The sequence below is a fragment of the Notolepis coatsorum genome (genome assembly GCF_963971535.1).
Source record: "Notolepis coatsorum genome assembly, chromosome: 1".
Classification (NCBI taxonomy): domain Eukaryota; kingdom Metazoa; phylum Chordata; class Actinopteri; order Aulopiformes; family Paralepididae; genus Notolepis; species Notolepis coatsorum.
Genome location: NC_140165.1, coordinates 167,333,348 through 167,359,852, shown reverse-complemented (window position 1 = coordinate 167,359,852; position 26,505 = coordinate 167,333,348). Strand labels below are relative to the sequence as shown.

The 26,505-nt window shown below is 44.0% G+C and overlaps 2 protein-coding genes across 5 annotated transcripts in view; one reads left to right on the top strand and one right to left on the bottom strand.

Annotated features, from left to right (window-relative positions):
* LOC311228380 (phenazine biosynthesis-like domain-containing protein 1) overlaps positions 1–4,681 on the top strand; it is a gene marked incomplete at both ends in the record, with an annotated part of 68,593 nt that extends 63,912 nt beyond the window's left edge. The window contains one exon of the mRNA XM_084314288.1: positions 4,569–4,681. Coding sequence (XP_084170414.1) covers positions 4,569–4,681 — 113 coding nt within the window. The remainder of the gene's footprint in view (positions 1–4,568) is intronic.
* Positions 4,682–12,199: 7,518 nt separating this feature from the next.
* dna2 (DNA replication helicase/nuclease 2) overlaps positions 12,200–26,505 on the bottom strand; it is a 137,118-nt gene continuing 122,812 nt past the window's right edge. For 2 of the 4 annotated variants that reach the window (XM_084323615.1, XM_084323617.1), the window contains 4 exons: positions 19,621–19,710; positions 17,667–17,852; positions 16,564–16,710; positions 12,200–14,126 (listed from right to left, as the gene is read on the bottom strand). In XM_084323615.1, coding sequence (XP_084179741.1) covers positions 14,073–14,126; positions 16,564–16,710; positions 17,667–17,852; positions 19,621–19,710 — 477 coding nt within the window. In that variant the 3' untranslated portion in view covers positions 12,200–14,072. The remainder of the gene's footprint in view (positions 14,127–16,563; positions 16,711–17,666; positions 17,853–19,620; positions 19,711–26,505) is intronic. The other 2 variants (XR_014620191.1, XM_084323616.1) reach the window with 2 other exon arrangements.

The window sequence follows — 26,505 nt, the reverse complement described above, 5'->3', positions numbered from 1 at the left end:
GACAACGTGAGAAAGACATTACACATAGTAGAGGAGATACAAAAACAAGGAGGTAGCGCGGTACTGGTTAGCCTAGATGCAGAAAAAGCATTCGACAGTGTGAGCTGGACATTTTTATATAAAACATTGATGAGGTTCGGACTGAACGGGAGGGCGATGAAGATGATCAAGGCGCTATATCAAGAGCCGACAGCGAGGGTTAAGGTGAATGGCAGCTTGACGGATAGAATCAGATTAGAGAGGGCTACCAGACAGGGATGTTGTCTCTCACCGACGCTCTTCGCCGTTTTCATAGAACCACTGGCACAACTGATCAGGCAGACCGAGGACATCAAGGGAGTAAGGATAAAGGGAACGGAATATAAACTAGGCTTATTTGCAGACGACGTGATAGTATACATGAGGCAACCAGAAAAGAGCTTCCCGGCACTGATGGATCTACTGAAGGAATATGGTCACTACTCAGGATACAAACTAAACGTGACAAAGACACAGACCTTAGCATGGAACTACTCTCCAACGACGGAAATTAGAGAACAGTACGGGATAAGATGGGACATGGACAAGATTAAATACTTAGGGGTGAACATCACGAGAGGGGTGGAGAAACTGTTTGAGGCGAATTATACACAGATAAATCAGAACATCAAGAGAGACCTAGAGAGATGGACAGTAATGCCCTTGGACTTCAATTCAAGAATAGAGGTCATTAAAATGAACATACTATCAAGGTTACTGTACCTATTCCAGTCACTACCGATACAAATACCACAGAATCAATTCAGGGAGTGGGACAGACTGATATCGAGGTTCATATGGGCGGGGAGAAGACCACGGGTCAGATATAAAACACTACAACTACCAAAGGAAGAGGGAGGGATGGCAGTACCCAGCCTACAAGATTATTACTATGCAGCACAACTGAGAGCAGTGACGTGCTGGTGTAACGACAGATATGAGGCAAGATGGAAAGACATTGAAAAAGAAGGGGAGGGATACAAGGTACAAGCTCTGGTGGGGGATAGGGAACTATTTAAAGAAAAAGAGGGACTATTAGATCCAATCACCAAATACACCTTGACCATATGGAACAGAGTAGTAAAAACACACAAATTGGAGAAGCAGTCAGGGGTCCTGAGATGGGTAGCACATGACAAGAGATTCAAACCAGGGAGGTTAGACCATGGATTCAGAAGGTGGGAGAGGGGGGGGCAACAGCAATATGCAAAATGATAGAGAAGGGAGAAATGCAGACACTACAAAAATTAAAGGAGAAATTTGGACTAGAAAACAGGGACCACTTCAGATATCTACAGGTTAGAGACTACTACAACAAAGAAATAAGGGGGGCCAAAGACGAGGAACAGAATGGAATAATAAAGATGATAGTATGGGCATACGAAGGGGGGCAAGGAAGTGTAATATCAGCAATATACCGGGCTATAATGACCAGCAAGGGACACACGACCGATTACATAAGGGAGAAATGGGAGAGAGAGCTAGAGATAGAAATAACAGGGAAGGAATGGGGGAACATATGCGAGGTACAACATTCAACAACAGGATCGAGAATATGGAAAGAATTTGGATGGAAAAACATAATCAGATTCTTTATAACCCCAGAGCTGAAGGGAAAATATGCACCAACACAAAAAGCATGCTGGAGGATGTGTGGGAAGGAGGGGGCAAATCACACGCACATATTCTGGGGATGTCAGAAGCTGAAGGGGTATTGGGAGGAGACAGATAGGGGAAGCAATGATCAGAATATTAGGATACGGGATACCACAAACAGGACTGGTGCTTTACTTAGGAGACCTGACACACGAGGGAATACAAGGGGGGGACAAATATTTAATAAAGATAATGTTGATAGCGGCCAGAAAAGCAATAACGAGACTGTGGTATAAGGAAGACCCACCGACAATAGCAAAATGGGTAGGAATAGTGGAAGAAATACAGGATATGGAAAGGATAACACACATGCTGAGGTTACAGGAAGAGAAATTTGGGGAAAGATGGGGAAAGTGGGAGGATTATAAAAGGAACGAGAACGACATCACAGAGGAAGAACCAAATGCAACACAAGAGAGCGAAGGGTAAAGGAGGAAAGATGTTCAAGCAGGGTCTATGAACCCATGTCACACACCTGTACTTTAGTTAATATTATCTATTTTGTTTTTGGGATATTACAAGTGCTGAATGCTTTTATACCTTATTATTTATGTCTGTTTAACGGTGTGTTATTAAATATTCAGGGATGATGTGGTTTGTGAATGGGTGAAACAAAAGGCAAAGTGAAAGTTAATAAACAAGAGAAAAGAAAGAAAGGACGAAGGAGAAGGGAAGAAAGAAACTCAAGGAGGGTCTCTGGACCCAGATCACACATACAAACCTTAGTCAGCATTTATTGTCTTTGAGTAGGAATTACCTGTTTATGCCTGTTTATGGAAGATACACAATCAGCCTTTGTATCAAATACCTAGAAAACAACAGTAGGGGAACCAGACAACTAACCATGTGATACCCATGTAAATATTTATGTGCACTGTTTTTTCTTTTTGTTTTTATTGTGATACTAGTCTCTTCATTTTTTATTATTTATTTTTTGTAAGTGCTGTCTGTCTAAATAAATGTTAATAAAAAATTTAAGTTAAAAAAAAAAAAAAACGAATTTGGACATGGAGATCAATAACTTACATTTACATTTAGTCATTTAGCTGATGCTTTTATCCAAAGCGACTTACAAGTTCTGTACGACAAGTCATCAGGAAGGGCACAACTCTTTCAGCTGAGTAACAATGTTCAAGTGCTACAGTGTAGGTTAGTATATTAGGACAAGTGCATGACAGTAAGGTTAGTTAGGGTTAGATCTTTTCTTTTTTTCTTTCAGATAATGGTTGAAGAAGTGCGTCTTTAGTCGACGGCGAAAGATTGGACAGGTTTCAGCTGTCCTAACTGTGGTGGGTAGTTCATTCCACCATTGTGGGGCAAGGACTGAGAATAGGTGGCTTCTCCTTGATGACCCTCCCGGAGCTCGGATAGGAGTAGGTCTGAGGCGGCCAGAAGATGCAGAGCATAGGGGTCTTGAGGGTGTGTAGTTAGAGACCATTGACCAGAGTTAGGCGGGAGCGGTTCCCTTTGCCACACGGTATGCCAGGTCGAGGGCCTTGAAGTGGATTCGTGCGGCAATGGGGAGCCAGTGCAGGTCCCTAAGAAGTGGGGTGACATGGGCCGACTTCGGTAGGTTTGAGATCAGGCGGGCCGCTGCATTCTGAATGAGTTGAAGAGGCTTGGTGGCAGTGGCCGGAAGGCCAGCAAGCAGTGCGTTGCAGTAGTCGAGGCGGGAGATGACTGTTGATTGGACGGGGAGTTGGGTGGCTTCTTTGTCAGGAAGGGGCGGATCCTTCTGACGTTGCTCAGGAGGAATCTGCAGGTTCTGGTTGTCACTGCGATGTGAGCGGAGAAGTTCAACTGGTCGTCGAGGACAACACCAAGGTTCTTGGCGGTCGGGGACGCGGTCACAGCTGCATTCTCGGCTGTGATGGAAAGGTCGGTCAGGGGGGAGGATTTGGCCGGCAGGTGGAGCAACTTGTTACAGTAATAAGGCACTTGGGGCAGAGCTGTGTTTCAGGCCATGTGATGTACAGGCAGCTCTGTGTATGAGTGAGTTTCAGGCTGTGTGACGTACAGGCGTAGAGGCAGCTCTGTGTAGGAGTGTGTTTCAGGCTGTGTGACGTACAGGCGTAGAGGCAGCTCTGTGTAGGAGTGTGTTTCAGGCTGTGTGACGTACAGGCAGCTCTGTGTAGGAGTGTGTTTCAGGCTGTGTGACGTACAGGCATCGAGGCAGCTCTGTGTAGGAGTTTGCTACATGGGGTAGCAGAGTAGAATGACCTTCTACTCTGACGAATCCGCTTCAAGGCCCTCGACCTAGCATACCGTGCGGCAAAGGGAACCGCTCCCGCCTACCTCCGGTCAATGGTCTCTAACTACACACCCTCAAGACCCCTGCATCTTCTGGCCGCCTCAAACCTACTCCTATCCAAGCTCCGGGAGGGTCATCAAAGAGAAGTCGCCTATTCTCAGTCCTTGCCCCACAATGGTGGAATTAACTACCCACCCCAGTTAGGACAGCCGAATCACATCCAATCTTTCGCCGTCGACTAAAGACGCACTTCTTCAACCATTATCTGAAAAAAAATAAAATAAAAATCTAACCCTAACTAACCGTACCGTCATGCACTTGTCCTAATAAACTAACCTACAGTACACTGTAGCACTCAACACTTTGATGAACATTGTTACTCAGCTGATAGAGTTGTACCCTTCCTGATGGCTTGGTCGTACAGAACTTGTAAGTCGCTTTGGATAAAAGCGTCAGCTAAATGACTAAATGTAAATGTAAATGACCTCACCTCATTATCATGGATTTACCAACAGAGATCAAATGACCCTTTCTGTGCTGTTTCCAGATCAGCTGGTTATAAGTTTAACCTCTGACCTCTAGGCTGCTGACGAAGCTTCAATTGGCCCTAACACTAACATCACCTCTCCCTGCATGTGTGTAGCCTACCAGTGCTCCAGACGAGGTGGAGAGTTGGAGGTGGAAGTGAGGCATGACGGGAGAGTGAACATCGCTGGACGGACTGTTAATGTTCTACAGGGAACCATCATCCTGTAGACACACACACAAACACACACTCACTATCAGTTTGTAGACACACACACACACTCACTATCAGTTTGTAGACACACACACACTGAAGTTGTAGACACACACTATCAGCCTGTATACACACACACACACACACACACACACACAATTAATCGATTTCCTCAAGCAAATGTCTGGAACATCATAATGTCACTTGCGTTATGATTCAGTGCCATATACTGTATATTGAAGTAGCCTAGTAGTTGTATCAAAGTCTGTATGTAGTCAACAACTGACCGTCAAATCAAATAGAGAAAGTACAATAATAACAAAATATTTATTGTCAGTTTTCACAATGAACTGGAGGGACTGAAATACTCTAATAATAAATAAATGTACTTTTCTCATTTCAAGTACAATAAAATACATACCAAGCAAGAGCTTTTTCTTCTTCTTTGTTATCTCAATTAATTAACTATATCTCAACAAATTGTATAGTAAACAATCTAAACACATCTTAACAACTGAACAGCTTTAACAGCTCCTTTTCTCTTTCTTTTCCTCTTATATCTGGGCTGGAATGGTGTCAGGGCTGTTCTCATACACATGTATACAGTAGGTGCTCATTGGTGAGCCTGGAACCATATGTTCATAGTGGAGAAAATCACAGGTGTATGTGGACAAACAACAGGGAACATTCGTTAGCACATTGTTGGGCAATGAATGAATGGTATTAGGGTTCTGGTGGATTGATCATATTGGGCTCTTAGATCATTTATTTCCTGTGCCCTCAGTTCAGATTTGAGTGGATGTTTGCACAAAATTCGTGTGCTTTGTCTCGTAGCGGCGCTTCACATAAACTAATCTATACGATCTCTGAACATAGACATACTGGTTTTGAACAGCCCATGGGAAGAATGAACATGTACGTAAGTCGAGGTCTGTCCGTTCTTGATTAAAAGCCGTTTTTGCCGTCTACCTCTTTTTAGAGCAGGCCATGTGGAATGACTGTTATCTGTCTCATCTCTCTCCCCTGCAGTGTGTGTGTCTCACTGACTCAAGTCACAATGCATGAATGAATGAATGAAAACTTTATTTAACAGATTGCAGAATGGGTACAATACAGTACGGCTCAATACACACAATTGTTAAAGGGATGCAGACCAGATAAAGACGTTTGTCTTGTTTCCATCAGGGTCCCCCATTTTCAATTCATATCGACATTTATGACATACACAACATACATGACATTTATGGCATAGGGACATACAGGTATTTAGTACTGATACATTTGTGACATAAACGGTATTCAAATATACAGTACTGTTACCCCTAGATCCTGACAGAGTATATACATATGATGGGGAGGGGACTGTACATTAGGAGGGGGTGGGTGGGAGAGAAATATACATACGGTGGGGTGGAGACTGTACATTTGGAGGGGGTGGGTGGGTGGGAGAGAAATATACATACGGCGGGGAGAGAATATATACATGCGGTGGGGAGGAGACTGTCTATTAGGAGGTGGTGGGGGGTTTGGGCATTTACGGTGGCCAGTTTCGAATTGCAGCCTCCCGTAGGTGCTCTTTAAGAGTGGTTTTGAATGTGGGTAGGGATTCACATTCCTTTACAGCTTTGGGTAGGGCGTTCCACATTGATGTGGCATAATTGCGAAACGTGTTTAGTCCCTTGTTTGAGCCGAATCTGGGTTTAACATGATTTGTTGAGCTTCCTCTGGTGTAGTGGTTGTGGTATTCACTGACCTTTGGGAAATATTTTGACATGTACATGGGTACCTTAGTCGTATAGTGTATCTTGTAGACCAGGCCCATTGCAAGTTGCTGTACTCTGTCGTCTACTCTAAGCCATCCTAGGTTGTCAAAGTGGGCAGGGGTGAGGTGGGTTCTGGGGGTAAGGTCAAGTAGTAGTCTGACCAGTTTATTTTGTGATGTTTGTAATCTTGTTTTTAGCGCCTTTAAGGTGCTTTGGTACCATGAGGTGCAAGCATAGTCGTAGTACCCTTGAATGAGTGCTCCTGCCAGAGTCTTCAGGGTATTCTTGTTTACCAGAGAGGAGATCTGGTACAAGAATCTAGTTCGTTGGTTGACTTTTTTTATTACATTGGATGCCATTTTGTCACAGGAAAGATTTGCCTCTAGGATGGAACCCAGGTAGGTAATTTCGTCTGTCCTTGAAATATTGTCACCCACTGTAACTGAGAAGCCATCGGTCTTGCTGAGTTTGTTATTTGAACTGAAGAGAATGGACTCTGTTTTGCCCTAACCTCATTCCCAGCTTTATCTCGAGAGAGAGAGCCTGGTAAAGCACTACGGCCGAAAGTGGGAATCAGGTAGGAAGTCCCGCCCCTGAAATCACGACACGGTGCTCATGAAAATGTATCCCCCCCAGAAACAACCTCGTTATCGCCTCCCTCGACAGGCTGACAGACCTGCTTGTTGTTTGTTTCGCTGGGGACTATAAACGGATCAGGGGGTGCCCGGAAACCGGAAAGCCTGTAGCCGGTATTTCTGTATTTCCGATTCACATTTTAGGAGGCATAGCTTTACCAGCCTAGTTTTGCCCATGTGTAATGCACATATTTGATTGGCTGAGTAGCATCCTGTGAGATGATTTACAACGCATGCAATTGGTCTGTGAGTTTCCTGGGCTACTAAACCAGTGCCATAAAAACTATTTATTGGTTGAATTTGTTAGTTATAGGTCCAGGTCCGGACCCAGACCGCAGCCCACCTATTAGTGACCTCTGATCTATACCTATAGGCCATGAGCCAGGGCCCCATATTTGGGCCACAGGTACCATCTTGGGGGACTAACTTTCATAGTGATTTTTGGGAAGGTATACACCCCTACTGCTAGAAAAGATGATAGCAATGCAGCAGTTGCCTCCAAATGTGTGCCATCACCCATTTTATAACACTACCAAGCATATTTTTCAGGCCTCCTGTCATTTTACATGCCCCAAATTAATCATGATAGCTCCTGAACCACAAGGCCTATATGCATGTTTCTGGTCACCTTTGATAGGTCTACTAGGACATTATGAATCCAGTGTAAGTAAACCCACATCTATTACCATTCCAGAGTAAATGGAGATACAATGATTATTTTGATCCTCGTCTGGTACATAATCTTAATTTAAAAGGCAATATGACCATTATCACATGGATAATAATGCAACTGAATGTGTTCTCCTACTCCTGACTACAAATGTAACTGTAAATGTGATGACAATTATAAATACAACATTTATGATACCGTTTAAAAAGGTATACTCCGATGATGTAAATGTTTTGGCCATGGTTACCGTTTACTCAAACACTATTTCTTTCAATACAGCCATGTTACAAAAACATTGAAATAGTAATAAAAAACAATGAATATTGATCAATATGCATATTCAACATTCATATATGGGCCACAGAGCTGCATGCCATGTGACCCATCAATGTTTTCAGCTCAGTTAGACCTATACAATGATATATTGCTTATGGGTTTCCAGATATATATTTGTTTATTTTGGAAAACTCAATACAAAAGCCAGGGCACATATAATCACATCACAGAATTGATTCAGGAATTCAAATAACTAATAACTTTTTGTATAAGTTCCGTCAGTACAGACAGTTCTCAGTCTCTATCCGTGGCGTTGTTGGCGGCGCTCTCCAATTGTCTGGGAGCCGAGACTAGTACAGACGTAAAAACAAAAACATATATAATAATAATACAAAACCTACCATACTTTGTTTTGTCCCCCCGTCTTATAAATTCGCTCAACAACGGAGCAGTGGGAATAATGCGAAAGCGGTTTCCCTGTCCCTGACTCTCCCTCTCTCTCCAACCTGCATTTTACACACAAACGCGAGTCGCGCTGCTCACACGCGTGCTCACGTCCCTGACTCTCCCTCTCTCTATCTCTCCAACCTGCATTTTACACACAAACGCGAGTCGCGCTGCTCACACACTCTCACGGAGCGATCTCTCCTCTCTCTCTCGTATGTATCACGCTGTGTGGGTGACTGTCACTCAAAGCGCTTTGCGAGTATGGGCGGAGCCCAGCCCAAAACAGCTTGAAATCTTGAAGTGGAAAAATGCTGCTTTAGAGTACTTCATTAGAAATACAAAACAATGCATAAAAAAAAAAAAACGTACAGATGTGTTCCATAGACTCACAGGAATTGTGTAAAATTGCCCAAATAGTGAAAGGAATAGCAAAACATGGGGACCTAATAATCACAATAATTTTCCATATCTTCCACATCTTTATCAGAACTTTCCACACTCTGAGGTGGATGCCTGGTTCTCAGTCTCACAGGCCATTTGCAACACACAAACATCTTGGGAGTGACATTTTTTTTGGACAGTTACAGGCCAGTAGATCCAGGACGGCATCGGGTGCTGGCTGGCCTTCCATCCAGTCCACCACCAACTGTTCAGCTTCCTCTTCTCTCTCAATCTTACAGTCTCTGCCAACAGGGCTTGGCACTTGTGGGTCCTTCTCCAAACATCTTCTCCATATACCCGCCTGGTAGTTGGCTCTCTGTGCATGTTTTGTCAAGCAGTCCTTGCATGGTGGGAGTTTTATTTTTATTATTATCTTTTCCCCCCTCCTTTTTTCCGATTTTTCTCCCATCTCACTGTTAGTCGTTATGCCAATTCCCAACCCCCTTCCTGGTTGTTGCGCACCCCCCCCTACTGTTGGTCCGGGAGGCCGGAGACTGTCGCATGCTTTCCTCCAACACATGTGCAGCTAGCCGGCAGCCAGCCTGGCCGCGCAGATTCTCACTGGGAGAGTGTAACGTGTGGGAGGCCGCACTACCTCTCTCCAGATCCTACCCTCGCTGTGCAGGCGCCCCGACCGAACTGTAGGGGTCGCTGTCCACAACGCCCAGGACCCACCCACGGCTTCCCTCCCCCTAACTCAGCCAAACGAGTTAGTATAGCGATCAGCCCGAGCCAAGGCAATGCCGACTCTCCGGGAGTCGAGACCGCAGCCTCTTGCATTGGTGACGAGCACAATCTCCGCTACGCCACCTGACCGACCTTTGCATGGTGAGAGTTGATGACTTTCAAGTTCAACTTTTTTGGCAAAGAAAAGGTGATATCTGAGCTCATTGACCTTGGTGGTTCATACAGGAGACATGTAAATGTCTGGTGTGGACAGGGCCCAGGGCAAAGGCCCAAGTGGATGAGAAAGGATATCCTCCATATGTAAACTGCACCCTTGTGCAATCACTATTATGTGTCCAAACAAAGACCCGTCTGCTTTCACTCCCCACACTTTATATTTATTGATGAAGGATTGCACTACAACTCGTACACCTTACTGTAAATTGTACCTCATCCCATTTCTGCTTTGCACTATATAGTACTGGACATTAGTACACTGCATAGTATTGTATATTATATGGTAACTCAGAACATTGTACATATGTCTATACCGAACACTGTGACCTCATTTTCTTCTTCTAAATTACATGCTATACTATGTTATTTGATACTATCTTGTCTAGCACAGTCTCTGGAGCGTAACAGTAAGAAGCATTTTGTATGAAAGTATTCTGTACTTCTGTATGACAACTATTAAAGAAACTTGAAAACTTCAAGATGATTGCCCTCCCACTTGATTTCACTTCTCTTACACATATCACTGAATGTTTTCAGCGGGCCATGAAATTCCTTTGCTGGTGGGTCTTTCTCCAGTCTCTCATCCTTGAAGATTGCATAGCATTGCTCACCAATCTCATATGCCTTCATCAGGTCGGAGGCAATCTGGCATCACTGCAGTGTTTTGAGTAAGCACAATCTTTTCACGTTTGACAATTTAGTAATTTTCTGTAATATTAGACTCGTTTTTAAATGTTTGCACAATCATGTATCATCATTATTTTCTGGAACTGGTGGTTAGATGTTGGAGCTCTATAGAGCAAAACACACAAGCATCCAATAATGGTGACTATACTGTTCCCATGTGCAAGAGTTAGTTTGGACAGTCTGCCTTCTCTGTTAACGGGGCAAACTTATGGAACTATCTGCCTACTTAAAACTGGAGTCCAATGCCAACGTCTTCAGCAGAGGACTCAAGGTATGGCTGAAATCAAAGCAGCAGTGTTCAAATATGTAGACGCGTACAGTATGGCGTACTGGTTTTGTTGTTTTGATCATGGTCTCTTGCTCTGGAAAATATTTTACTGTTAATTTTATTATATCTTTTAGAAAAGCCTCAATGGACTAGTGTTGAAAACTAGCACTTGTGCTATAAACACACAAAACAACGCATCTGGTCTGTCCAATGTAGCTGTGGTGTCTATTTTTAAATAAACGTTTTCATTCATTCATCTTCTTGTCTTTGTGACACAGAGCAGTGTCATTCTCTTCAAGTTAGGAGTAAAAGACCCCATGTCCAAGCTTGTTCAGTGTTTGGATGAGCTCAGTGTTACCCGTCAATGTTTTTACTGCATAAAGGAAGTAGAAGGCGCTTTGGTGGTTTGTGTTGACCACATGTCACATTACGTCCCGACTAAATGACTGAACCAGAGCATTGACTGTGTGTCAGGATTTACAGTGAGCAGTCCAACAAGAAGCCATTCTAGTTGTTATAGTGGTAGTGTTAGAAAATGGGTGATCGCACACATTTGGAGGCAATTGCTGCATTGCCATCACATCTTTTCTAGCAGTAGGGGTGTATACCTTCCCAAAAATCACTATGAAAGTTAGTCCCCCAAGATGGTACCGACCAACCATTCTGGCTCACAGCCTAATACCATCAACAGGATCAATACTAAAATTAGTATTTTTCTTCTCCATTCATTTTATTTTAGCAATGAAAATAATGGATTTTTCTTGTCAAACTCTGTTCTGGCATGTCAGTTTGCAGTTTGCCCTGGAAGATCATTTGTAGGCAGAATGAGACCAGTCTCCCAGGCAGACAAAAGCATGCATAACTTATTCAACTACATATAAAGAATATATATATAAAAAAAGAAAATGCGTGCATTAGGCTGCTTATAATATTAGTTTTAAAAGTGGTTTGATGTAGTGGCAGAGAGAAAATAGCCTATCCTGGCAATTAGGTGATTCCCCCTTGACTAGAAGACCAGAAGAAAACCTTTGACCTGGAACTGAATGGAGCCACGTTTCACCAGGTTTCTTCGTAGTGGTTAGATGAAATAGATTGATTGTAGCCATCTATTGTACAGAGAGAATTTCACCAAATATTAGTAAAACAGTTCTATAATAAATGCCTACCACACCTTTTAACTATAAAACTCACATCCAGAATTATAGATTTAAACAACACCGCAGTGCAGTTTGGTGACATCACACGTTGATATCTCTGAACTAACATCATAACAGAGCTCAGCTGATGTTGGGAAAATATCTCCTATAGCAGAATTAAAACCGAGTACATTTGGGTGGAATTCCCCTTTACCTGGCAAACCAGATCCAAAACAGACTGAATATTTGGTTATAATCACAGCAAATCTAATAGAATAGAATAAATTCCTCTTGGGAGGAATGGGCGACTCAAATCAGACTTTTTATTCACATATAAATAACTAAACAAATCACAACTTAAAAAATTACAAACATTACAATACAAAAGTTAAGATAAATCAGGTGAACCCAGCCAGATGAAAGCGTGAGGTAGGATTAGCTGTAGCCTAGAGGAACAGTGGCACCTGGTCAGCTAGGTGGCTGTAGGTCATAGACGTTACCTAGTTAGCTAGGTGGCTGTAGGTCATAGACGTTACCTAGTTAGCACCCTGGTCAGCTAGGTGGCTGTAGGTCATAGACGTTACCTAGTTAGCTAGGTGGCTGTAGGTCATAGACGTTACCTAGTTAGCACCCTGGTCAGCTAGGTGGCTGTAGGTCATAGACGTTACCTAGTTAGCACCCTGGTCAGCTAGGTGGCTGTAGGTCATAGACGTTACCTAGTTAGCACCCTGGTCAGCTAGGTGGCTGTAGGTCATAGACGTTACCTAGTTAGCACCCTGGTCAGCTAGGTGGCTGTAGGTCATAGACGTTACCTAGTTAGCACCCTGGTCAGCTAGGTGGCTGTAGGTCATAGACGTTACCTAGTTAGCTAGGTGGCTGTAGGTCATAGACGTTACCTAGTTAGCACCCTGGTCAGCTAGGTGGCTGTAGGTCATAGACGTTACCTAGTTAGCACCCTGGTCAGCTAGGTGGCTGTAGGTCATAGACGTTACCTAGTTAGCACCCTGGTCAGCTAGGTGGCTGTAGGTCATAGACGTTACCTAGTTAGCACCCTGGTCAGCTAGGTGGCTGTAGGTCATAGACGTTACCTAGTTAGCTGCTGGCTACGTCCTGTTGGTTTAAAAAAATATATATATCAGCAGCTAGTTTTTCATTGGTCAAAAATTATGCAGTAGGTGAGGTACAGCTTGTAATTACTTGATCAGTATGTGTCCATTTTAGCTTATGTAGTTCTATGGGAAGTTGTAGGCGAGTTCAGTTTGGCTCAGATTCCATTACATTCAGTTCTAACTGCAGCGTATTTTCAATTCAATATTTTAATTTAGTAGGAAATGGTCTTCCCGATTTCATTGGCCCCAGACTTTAGAAGTTGATTTAGAGGTTTAAATGTCCTTGTCAATATTTGCAACTGAAAATCTTAAACTACAAGTTAGTTGGTATGATGCATGTTTCTGAATAACCCTGACCTCTAACCCTGACCTTTAATCTCTAACCTCCAACACTGATGTCTAACCATAACAGTCAGGCAGTCCAGTCAGTGTTGGTCTCGGAAGCTTCTGCTCCTCTGTGCCCATTGAGACACACACACACACACACATGTCTGCCCCCAACAGGCCAACTGCAGTAACTGCATGAGCAGTGAAACAGACAAATTACTTTGAAGTTAGTCAGCTAAAGGTATTAGAAAGTGTAGAGTAGATAGTATTATTAGTACCATCATCTACCATCTACTTTACAAGTGTATAGACTATCTATTTTAGTGCCGTTTACCTTTAAAGGGCAGAGGTGTCTGATGGGATATGTAGTGCAAGCTTATTCAGTATGAGGCAGTGTTCCCAGTGGGTTAGGGTTAGACCACACTGAAACACAACTCTAACCTCAACACAACTCCTACAGCCACAAGATTAGCTCACATTAGTTTATGTTTAGTTCATATTTAAAGAATGTTTCAAGACGTGACACAGCTTCTGTGAGGCTGCATGGCATTTAGCTTCTTTAAAACAACAGTCATTATGTTGGATCAGGACATTTTCCAGGGACTCCATTTTCACACCAGAGGACCCGACATTGGCCATCAGACCCGAGCTGGTCAGGGTTCAGCAGACCTCCCATTAGATCCTATATCAGCCTGCATGCTGGGTAGAGGCCGTCATCACAGGTGCATGCTGGGTAGCGATTGTCATCACAGGTGCATGCTGGGTACAGCCTGGTGAGCAGCTGGAGGAAGCTGGATGAGGTAGTTAGAGTTAAGAAATTACAACTTCTTTCTTTTCCCAGCTACAGTTGCTGCAGCAACGCTACTCGACGGGTCACTCTCTTCATATGATAAAAACAATTGCATCGTCTCTGACCTCCATGAATGTATAACTGAGGCCTCATATAAACAGACACTGGAAAAGAGATCTTAATGCTCCCTCAGATCTGGATTGGCACACTATATGGTCAAATATATCCCCGTCGTCCAGAAATCCAGACGAAACACAATAGTTCCAAGATATCACATCGGTCTGAGAGAAGAATCGAGCATCTGAAATATAAGAGGACTGTTGTGTTCTGTCGTGGATGGTCAAAACTTGTGTCCGTCAGTCTGTCTGAAGCTACCTGGGTCACTCCGATCACAGTCAGAACTTCGACCAAGGAACTGAGTAAATCAGCTAATGGCTATGCATCGATTAGACTACTGGCATGTATTTCATACCACTTCATGTCAAAATAATCTGAACTATCCCTTTACTATTACCAATATAAAAGTAGTTACTGAATATAAGTAACTCAGCTTGTGTACTTAAATTCCATGTAGATAATCTTTAATCAGAAAATTGTCTTCTCAGAAACAGAAACAGCTTTTCTAAGTAATGATTGTTGAAACAGTTTTCATGTCAGTTTTGGATTATGGTGATGTAATTTACATGCTTCCGTTTCTACTCTTAAACGCCTAGATTCTGCATATCACACAGCCCTCAGATTTATGACCAGTGATAGTTATGGTACTCATTCAATAATATTTTTTTTTTATCCACTTTTTCTCCCATTTTCTATATTTTCTCCCATCCCAATTTTGTATCATCCAATTCAACCCTCCCCTGTCACGGACGCTGTTTCTTGCCTCCCACAAGCCGGCTGCAATGTGGACTAAGTCATACATAGCACAAGTCCCCTCCGGTACTTGAGGTAACAGCAGTCGCATCTTTTCACCTGCGCAGCTCGATCTCTCAGTGGCGAGGAGTAACGCGTGGGAGGCTCACGCTGCCCCCGACACTTCCTGATTCTACTGCGCAGGCGCACCAACCGACCTGTAGGAGTCGCTGTCCACAACGCCCAATCCCCACCCATCAGTTTCCCACCCCCTAATACGGCCAATGTGTATTAGTATGAACGACCAGCTAAACTGAAAGCAATGTCGAGCGCTGGGCTCGAACAGGCAAGCCCAGCGTCTCCGTCATTCGTGGCCACGTAGCCGCCTCATTCAATAATATTTAAAGGATATCATATCTTGCTGCTGTAGGTGAATCAGCGATCTTTCCAGTAATAGTGATAGTATTAATATATTTTTTTTTATTTATCTTTTTCCGTTTTTCTCCCATCCCAATGTTAGTCGTTATGCCAATTCCCAATCCCCTTCCTGGTCGTTGCGCACTCTACCCCCTACCGTCGGTCCGGGAGGGCGGAGACCATCACACATCACATGCTTCCTCCGACACATGTGTACCCAGCCCACCGCTTCTTTTCACCTGGCAGCGCGGACTCTCACTGGGAGAGTGTAACGTGTGGAAGGTCACACTACGGTCGCTTTCACACAGGGGCTGTTTGGTCCGGATTATCGGACCAGAATTCGATAGTCCGGTTTTTCGGGTTTGTGTGAATGCGGTCGAACTCGGTCCGCCGGACCAAACAGGCGAACTCTGGTCCGCCTGAAAACGTAGGTCTCGGTTCGCTTCATCGGACCAAACACGAACCAAATATAGGAAGTGCTTACCACTGCTCGCAGCATTCAATGCAAAACAAGCACACTGCATCTATCTCTCTATCTATCTATATATCTATATATCTAACTGTGCATCTTGGGAAGAAGGAAGAAAAAACGCGGCTTATTATATTGTTATTATTATATATATATAACAACGTGGTGTACAAGTTGTTTAGCGAGAGGATGGTGGTAATCGGCTTCAATAGAACAACTCGCCTCCGCTGATCTGGAGTCAGACAGAGCTCGCAGTCCACACACACACACGCGCGCGCGCACACACACACATTTCCACTGTCCAATAGACGAGCGCCCTTTTCGACCGCGTGACATTGTTCAGATAGTTTGGTGCGCCTGACAGATTGTATGTGAACGCAGGCGAACCAAATGAAGAATGCAACAATGTTGCAACTTCACCACCAGAACCGCACCGAGTCCTCCAAAACTCTATGTGAAAGCGACCTACCTCTCCTAGATCTTTCCCTTGCTGTGCAGGCGCCCCGACCGAACTGTAGGAGTCGCTGTTTACAACGACCAGGACCCACCCTCGCCGGGTTTCCCACCACACTGCCAATTGTGTTAGTATGGACGGTCGGCCAACCCGGAAGCACCACAGCTGGATTCAATCCCACTGTCTCTGTGGTGGTAGACAGACGTTTAGTCCACTGCGCTACCCGGCCGCCCGATAGTAATAATATTTAAAGGATATCATATCTTGCTGCTGGAGGTGACTCAGGAGTTTTTCCAGCGGTGCGTAGCGTCTCAGTGTGGAGGCGGAGCCAAGCATCAGCAGCTTGTGTTTGGCTCTGGTCAGAGCTACGTTTAGACGACGCCAGTCCTTCAATAACTCACCCAACTGGAGAGAGTGAGAGAGAGAAAAGACACATTAATGGAGTCACATTCCTTCACACTAAGTTCAACACATGCTAGCACAATCCAATCTACGACTGCACAAAATTGCATCCAATAACCTGGATGGCATGAGAGCCTTTCCAGGTGAAGACCTTGCTTAAGAATTGCAAGGCCTTGAGCTCAGGCAGGACTTCCCACCCATGCAGTGCAGTATAGGACTTGGAGTGGACCTGGCCAGAGACACATTCACCTTTCAAGTGGCCATCAGAGAGAAGCGCTTCACGAGACGTGGTGGACCGTCCACCATCAATAGTTTGTACGACCCCCTCGGATTTGCTGTATTTGTCAGCATTCAGGGTCATTCAATACTAAGATATTGCCTCTAATGTCTGTGACTGGGATACACCACTCACAAAGGAGAAACCCAGAGAAGTGGCAAAGATGGGAGAGATTCCCTGCAGGACCTACGAGAGCTGATGACTCAAAGGATGTGTACATCAATCTGCTCGTCTACAGCTCAGAGAAGGACATGTGCATCCACCATAGAACCAGTACTACTAGTGCCCTCCTCCTTATACACAATTGATTGATTTTATTTTGACAATATATAAATAACATGCGACAGAAGCACTGGAATACTGCCAAGGATAGACACAAAAAAGCTCAGAGCTTATTTCCATTGTGGTCCTTGTAGGGGGGGGGGGGGTAGGGGAACAAAGTGTTCAGACCTGCATCATACAGACATCGTAAAGACACATGACATCACAACACATCACATAGACATAACATGCACATAAAAACAAAGCACTAAATGGAACAGTTTTATGCTCATTTTATGCCTATGTCTATTTTATGTCTACATTACTTGCTGTGAAGCACTTTGGGCTGCAAGGTGCTATACAAATAAAGTGTATCATTATTATTATTAGTGTAAAATGTGCGTCTAGTGCCCTGCTCTACCTGTCCCTCTTGTGTGGAGCTCCTGACCAGCGACAGTAGGATGACGCTCTTGTCTCGGCCCTGGTAACGGTCCACAGTGTTGACCTCTACACCGTCCAGCCCAGCGGATACCAGCAGACCATTGATCACCTTCAGCTGCTGCCTGTAAGGGGCGATCACGCCTATATCACTGGCCTTACAGCCAGCCTTAAAAAAACACAAATCAAATACTGTTACTGTGTCGCAGAAAATATATTTCTATGTTTGTTATCACGGTTCATTTGACTGACTGAAGACCTTTATCGGTAGTACTATCAGTGTTCCAGGTACCTTTATCAGTAGTACTAGCAGCATAATACATGTAGATACCTTTATCAGTAGTACTAGCAGCATAATACATGTAGATACCTTTATCAGTAGTACTAGCAGCATAATACATGTAGATACCTTTATCAGTAGTACTAGCAGCATAATAGTTTCAAGTTTTCAAGTTTCTTTAATAGTTGTCATACAGAAGTACAGAATACTTTCTTTTTTTTTTTGATCCACTTTTTCTCCCATTTTTCTATATTTTCTCCCATCCCAATTTCGTATCATCCAATTCAACCCTCCCCTGTCACGAACGCTGTTTCTTGCCTCCCACAAGCCGGCTGCAATGTGGACTAAGTCATACATAGCACAAGTCCCCTCCGGTACTTGAGGTAACAGCAGTCGCATCTTTTCACCTGCGCAGCTCGATCTCTCGGTGTCGAGGAGTAACGCGTGGGAGGCTCACGCTGCCCCCGACACTTCCTGATTCTACTGCGCAGGCGCACCAACCGACTTGTAGGAGTCGCTTGTTCACAACGTTCGATCCCCACCCTTCAGTTTTCCCTCCCCGTAATACGGCCAATGTGTATTACTGCGGACGACCAGCCAAACTGAAAAACAATGTGGAGAGCTGGATTCGAACACGCGAATCCTAGCGTCTCCACACTGGTGGCGAGTGACTTGTCCACTACACCACCTAGCCGCCCAAGTACAGAATACTTTCATACAAAATGCTTCTTACTGTTACGCTCCAGAGACTGTGCTAGACAAGATAGTATCAAATAACATAGTATAGCATGTAATTTAGAAGAAGAAAATGAGGTCACAGTGTTCGGTATAGACATATGTACAATGTTCTGAGTTACCATATAATATACAATACTATGCAGTGTACTAATGTACAGTACTATATAGTGCAAAGCAGAAATGGGATGAGGTACAATTTAGGTACAATTTACAGTAAGGTGTACGAGTTGTAGTGCAATCCTTCATCAATAAATATAAAGTGTGGGGAGTGGGTGCTACAGTGTGTTTGTTTAAAGTGGGTGTGTGCTATAAAGTGTGTGGAGTGGGTGCTACAGTGTGTTTGTTTAAAGTGAGTGTGTGTGTGTGGATGTGTGTGCTATGTGCGTTTGGTGGTTGTTGTTGTGTAGTGTTCATTGTTCGTTTAGCAGCCTGAGATACATTTATCAGTAGTACTAGCAGTGTGTGTACCAGGTACCTTTATCAGTAGTACTAGCAGTGTGTGGACCAGGTGCCTTTATCAGTAGTACTAGCAGTGTGTGGACCAGGTGCCTTTATCAGTAGTACTAGCAGTGTGTGGACCAGGTGCCTTTATCAGTAGTACTAGCAGTGTGTGTACCAGGTACCTTTATCAGTAGTACTAGCAGTGTGTGTACCAGGTACCTTTATCAGTAGTACTAGCAGTGTGTGTACCAGGTACCTTTATCAGTAGTACTAGCAGTGTGTGTACCAGGTACCTTTATCAGTAGTACTAGCAGTGTGTGTACCAGGTACCTTTATCAGTAGTACTAGCAGTGTGTGTACCAGGTACCTTTATCAGTAGTACTAGCAGTGTGTGTACCAGGTACCTTTATCAGTAGTACTAGCAGTGTGTGTACCAGGTACCTTTATCAGTAGTACTAGCAGTGTGTGTACCAGGTACCTTTATCAGTAGTACTAGCAGTGTGTGGACCAGGTGAGCTTCAGTGTGGTTGCTGACTCCTCCCTGCTCCACAGTTTCCAGGGCCGGGACCTACAGGGGGCAAAATATATATATTGTTAATGTTCACACATATTGACTCTTCACATCATTAATACCAGCTGTGATCTAGACTGTTGACTGTGATTAAGATAGTTAACATCATTAATACCAGCTGTGTTCTCCGTCGGATTCCTTCTCCGTCTTCTGAGCAGACCGTACAGAAGAATCCGGTAAGAGCATTGGAGGGGGACTCCGTCTTCTGACCAACAACAACTGGGTCAATCCGAAGGAAGTAAAGATACTTTCCCGTTCATGCTCGCCGGACCTGGAACATCTGTCCATACAATGTCGCCCATTTTACCTCCCTCGAGAATTCACTGCCATTATCATGACGGCAGTGTACATCCCACCACAAGCAGATACCGCCAGGGCCCTGGCGGATCTACAAGGACATCTAAAAAAGTAACAGATCAAGCACCCAGACGCAGCAATGATCATAGCCGGCGACTTCAACCAGAATCTGAAGAAGGTGATGCCAAACTTCTTTCAGCACATCACTTGCACCACCAGGGGAGGAAATACACTTGATCATTGTTACACCCCGTTTAGAACCGGTTACAAGGCAATACCAGCCCCTCCATTAGCTGGTTCAACAAGCACATCGGATCACGACACCATCTTGCTTATCCCCGCCTATTGGCAGAGATCACGTGACGCTGTGATCCGACCAATCAGAGGCCACGCTACAGGACGCACTCGATGACGTTGACTGGGGAATGCTTCAGGCGAGCTCCAGTGACATCAGTGAGTTTGCTGATGTTGTTGTCAGTTTCATAACATCACTAGCCGATAGCATTGTACCCACGAAAATGGTTTGGATCTTCCCGAACCAGAAACCGTGGGTTGACAATACTATCCGAGTGGCCCTGAATGCTCGCACCACTGCTTATAAGTAACCTAGGCAGAGCGTCAGGAAATATGGATGAGTATAAGGCTACAGTCTATACTCTGCGCAAGGCCGTAAAGCTTGCTAAGAGGACATACGCTGGCAAGATGGAGGCACAAATGGCCCAGAACGACACAAGAGGTTTATGGCGAGGACTACAGACGATAACTGACTACAAAGTCAGCGCCCCCTCAATCGGGAGTGCCGACGCCTCTCTCGCGGACCAACTCAACTCCTTCTACGCGCGGTTCGGTGCAAACAGTGTTCACCGGCTAACAACGTCACTGACGCACCGGCCGTCGTGGAGGAGGGGGGACATCCGCGGGGGGGGGGGGGGCACTCTCTCATTGACGGAACACAGTGTGAGAAGAGCATTTATGCGGGTGAACACCTGGAAAGCAGCTGGCCCAGATGGGATAACAGGACGGATACTTAAGTCCTGTGCTAACCAGCTAGCCCCAGTGTTCACCACCATATTCAATCTATCCCTGACTAAGTCCGTGGTCCCTGCCTGCTTCAAGGTGTCCACTATAATCCCGGTACCAAAAAAATCCTCCCCAGCAGGTCTTAATGACTACAGACCGGTGGCACTCACCTCTGGTCATGAAATGTTTTGAGAGGCTGGTTAAGGATTACATTTGTGCCTCCCTCCCCAGTGATATGGACCCTTTGCAATTTGCATACAGGTCAAACAGGTCCCCTGACGATGCGATGCGGTCTCTCAGGTACTACACAACACTAGGGGTGGGGGGAAATATCGATACATAGTAGTATCACGATACTTTGCGTGGCGATACTGTATCGATACAAGGACGGCAAGTATCGGTATTTAATTATTTATATAAAAAAAGAAAAATTATACTTTTTTGTTTGTGTATAAGGAAGTTGCATTGTTCATTTCAATACCTGTAATTAGGGCTGCAACGATTAGTCGACATAATCGACAACGTCGATTATAAAAAATCGTCGACAAGGAATTGTTGCGTCGATTAGTCATTAAAAAATATATATATATTATTATATTTATTTTTTTTGCACTACCTATCTTTGTGAAAGTGGCTTCTCAGCTCGGGTCCAGCCAGCTGAAGACTTCTTAGCTTAACATAACAGACCGACAGTAAGTTTGGGGGAACTAATGGGATAACTGGGGATATTGTTTGGTCCTGACAAGAGTCTCAAAGCAACTCTGAGGTCATGCTCAATGTCCAATCTGTTCCTCTGCTCTGTCTTCAGCTGGACCAGAGCTGAGAAGCCACTTTCACAAAGATAGGTAGTGCAAAAATAAAAAACAAAAAAAAATTATATTTTCTTTATTTTACATTTTTTTTTATATAATTGTTTTTCCGATTAGTCGACTAATCGAAAAAATTATCGACAGATTAGTCGACTACCAAAATAGTCATTAGTTGCAGCCCTACCTGTAATAGTACAGTAGTCCACACACACGCACATGTGTGCATTCAGTTAAGTTGGAATATGACTAATACAAACTTCAGTTTGTCAGGTACATGCAACACAGATTACAGTGTTTACATCTGTTTGAGAAAATACCATGTTCTGCAATAAAAAGTATTGAAGTGAGATGAACATACTGAACTTTATTTTATTAGATAAAACATGTTGACAGTTTTACTTTGCAGTTAAAAAAAGGTTATAAATTGCAATATATCGCAATATATTTAATATCGCAATACTATCATATCGTGACTCAAGTATCGTGAGGCCTCTGGTGATTCCCACCCCTACACAACACCCTCTCTCACCTTGACCGTCAGAAGGGAGGCTATGTGAGACTGTTGTTCATTGACTATAGCTCAGCGTTCAACACCATAGTCCCCACCAGACTGGTGGACAAGCTGATCGAGCTGGGTCTGAGCTCCGCTCTGAGCGCCTGGATACTGGACTTTCTGAGTGAAAGGCCTCAGGCGGTCAGGGTGGGGGTCAGACCTCCAGCACCATCACCCTGAGTATCGGGTCCCCCCAGGGCTGTGTTCTGAGCCCCCTGCTGTATTCACTCTACACACATGACTGTGTGGCCAGGTTCAGCTCCAACTCCAACTCCATAGTGAAGTTTGCGGACGACACAGTGGTGGTGGGGCTGATCTCTGACAACGACGAGAAGGCCTACCGGGAGGAGGTTGAGGTACTGGCACGCTGGTGTCAGGACAACAGCCTGCTCCTGAACATTGGTAAAACCAAGGAGCTGATCGTGGATTTTAGGAGAACACAGCAGGGGACACACACACCACTGTGGATAAACGGGGCTACCGTGGACAGGGTGAGCAGCTTCAAGTACCTGGGGGTCCACATCTCAGAGGACCTGACATGGACAACACACATAGACTCAGTCGTAAAAAAGGTGAAGCAGCGCCTCTACCACCTGAGACAGTTAAGGAAGATACTCCAGTCCTTCTACTCCGGAGCTGTAGAGAGCATCTCGACTGGAAACATCACTGCCTGGTATGGAAACAGCACGGCACAGGACAAGAAGGCCCTACAGAGAGGTGCGCTCAGCTGAACGTACTACGGGTATTGCACTAGGCCTAACAAAAATAATGGTTTGTTTCCGGTTGCCGACCGACCCTGCAGATTTATGTGCGACCCAATTTATTTTATGGGAGTTTCTATTGGCGGAAAAAAATACGCATTTTGTAGAGCGCCCTTTGTTCCAGTAGAGAGCGCCAGACTCCAGCAAATGGCCGCGAGCTACAGTGTCAACATGGATGTGTGCACCGTAACCATCGTTTGTTTGTGCGGTGTGCGTCCTAAAATAGTCAGACTGGGTGCAAAAACATTTGAAGACGTACTCCTAGACGTAAAACAGTGCACATGTCGCTTTATATCAGCAGCTGGCAAAGTGGATAGAGCGGACAAATGGACAGACATTGCCAACAATGTATTGTCTATGCAACCACCACCCAGCTTGGGTCCCATCAATTTCAATTTCAATTTCTTTAATGACCACCCAGCCAGGCTGGTGGAATTTGGTTTCAGTGCACTGCAGTTCCAACATAAAACATAGAACATATAACATCACTTACAACGTACATACTACATGCAGTTAGAAGAAAACACAATTACATAATTACAGTTCAGAGTTTATGTCCATGTCAGCAGAGGTAAGGGGGGTTGCGGGGGGGGGTACTACAGGGAGTTCAGTGTCCGTATGGCAGTGGGGAAGAAGCTGTTTTTAAAACGGGATGTTTTGGTGGTCAGGGATCTGTAGCGCCTCCCGGAGGGCAGCAGCTGGAAGATGTGGTGTGCTGGGTGAGTGGGGTCAGAGATGATTTTTCTAGCTCTCCTAATTGTGCTTTGGCGGTGGAGTGATTCGAGAGAAGGGAGGGGGGTGCGGATTATTTTGGAGGATTTATTGATAATTCTTTGTAGTTTGTTTTTCGAGTGAGTGTCCAAATTGCTGTACCAAACAGTTATGGAGAAGGTGAGGATGCTTTGTATGATAGCCTGGTAGAAGCGGAGCAGGAGATGTTTTCTGACTCTGTATTTTTTGAGCTGGCGGAGGAAGAAGAGTCTTTGATTGGCTTTTTTGTGTATGTGGTCTGTGTTGGTTTTCCATTTGAGGTTATTGCTTATGTGAGTGCCGAGAAATTTGAAGGAGTCTGTGGTGATTATGGGTTTGCCGGAGATGGATATGGGGGTTTTGGGGTTTGGCTGGCGTCTGAAGTCGATGATGAGTTCTTGGGTTTTTGATGAGTTGAGGAGGAGGTTATTGTCTGTGCACCAGGTGATTGTGTGGTTGATTTGTGTACGGTATTCTGTTTCGTTATTGTCTGTGATGAGGCCTATAAGGATTGTGTCGTCTGCATATTTGTATATTTTTACGGAGTTGTGGAGGGATATGAGCAGGTTGGTGTATAGGGAGAAAAGCCAGGGTGAAAGGACATGCCGGCGCCGTTTTAAGCGTATTTAAATTCAAGTACTTAGCACTGAAGTGCAAGGCTCCAGCGCCAGCACCTGTACCCTCCACAAGCCAGTCTGCCTTTGACATGCTGTTTGGTGCACAGCAACGTATACATTTGCCTCCGCTGAGAACTGAACAAAATAAAAAAGACGAGTTGAGGAATGCCATTATCAAGAGCCTCCAAACCAGGCGGTGGGGTTTTCTGTCCAGGCGAGCACAAACCAAGGCTCAGAATTGGTGACGGTGAGTTAACTATTTTACTAAAATGGAACGAGTCTCTGTCTGTATGTACTGTATCGTTCTGTCATACTAATTGTTAGGAAGAATGAGGAGGGGTTTATGCTTCTTTGGGGTTGTTTAATTCCATTGATATCGGTTACATACAGGTGAATACCTCACTCGTCATCACACACAGCTGCTTTTACACGTGTATTCCACGACAACAAACTAACTTCCGGTGCCACCCGCTATCTCTCCCGGGCGGAAACACACCCCCAGCTAACAGTGACACACACAACATTATTACAGTACGTTTCATTTTCATGCAAGCACTGTTTCTGTAATAGTATGAATTTGAGATAATATTTTTTACAATCAAGTTTAATTAAATAGTAAAAAAGTGCAGTCCATGTCAAAAATGAGAACAGCTCTCTGACGTCGGGATATTTAGTGAGTATATTTAGGGGTGGAATTTTTAGTAATACCTTTGTACATTGTACTTTTGTAGTACAGTGTCTTTGTATTTTAACCTTTAGTACATGTGTGGTATTTAATATAATAAAAGCTTTTTGCTGGGAGTCGGATGTGTGGTATATCTGGTTGTGGATTTCATCCTATTCCTAGATCTGACTCGTTTTAATATACATAAATATTTCTTCTTTGATTTGACGGGCAGTGGCAATTTCTAGATCTTTCAATCTCTCCATTGAATGATCAGAATATTGGCACAAAAGGTGTGAATGACAGTCTGACAATTTTATATAAAAAATAAACTGACATTTCAATTGTTCTGCGCTTTAAATACGTACATGAATGTCAGAACTTTAATACTAGAAAAAAAAATTCGCTTAGTATCCAGTTGCCGTGGGAAAGAATAAAATAAAATAAAATAAATTCCCTACCTACCCATGGCCAAACTGACAACCAACAGGAAACCAGCAATATTTTTTTTATGCCCTACCACCCCTGCAGGTCTTATATAACAAGAGGTGCAAATCCAGAGCCTGCAGAATAATGAAAGACCCCCACCACCCCAACAACAGCCTGTTCAAGCTGCTGCGGTCAGGCAAATGCCTGCACACACCAGCAACTAGGACAGAGAGACTTCGGCTCAGCTTCTTCCCCCAGGCCATCAGAGTCTTGAACACTGAACTCTCCACACACAAGCACACATGAGCACACACACAACACACATACTGTATACGCTCACACACTAACAGACACTTTAGCACAAACACACACACGCTGCACACGCACACACTCAACGGTCACTTTACACAATGAAAAGGTCACAAAAAACAAACAAAAAAGAATGTGAGTGGTTCCTGTATACTGTAGTAAATAGATGGATATAGCAAGATAGCATAAGGATATATTATATAGTATAACAGTATATTGTATAGTAGTGTACATAAGACCCAGTGCCTCATCCGTAGCTATCACTGTATTACACTATCGCAGGACCTTAGAATGTCATATGTTTTTGTAAATTTTATGTACATTATACCTGTTATGTCTCATTCTATGTCTTATTCTTATTTTTATTACTTGTATTATTGCACAATCGCTGCGGGCATCACTGCATTTCACTGTATGCTTGTATGCCGTGACAAATAAAACTCTTGACTTGACTGTTAACGTCATTAATACCAGCTGTGATCTAGACTGTTAACATATTTAATATTTAACGTTTTTTTTTATATAGCGCTTTTATCCAAAGCGCTTTACAATTTGTTACTCACATTTTACCCATTCACTCACA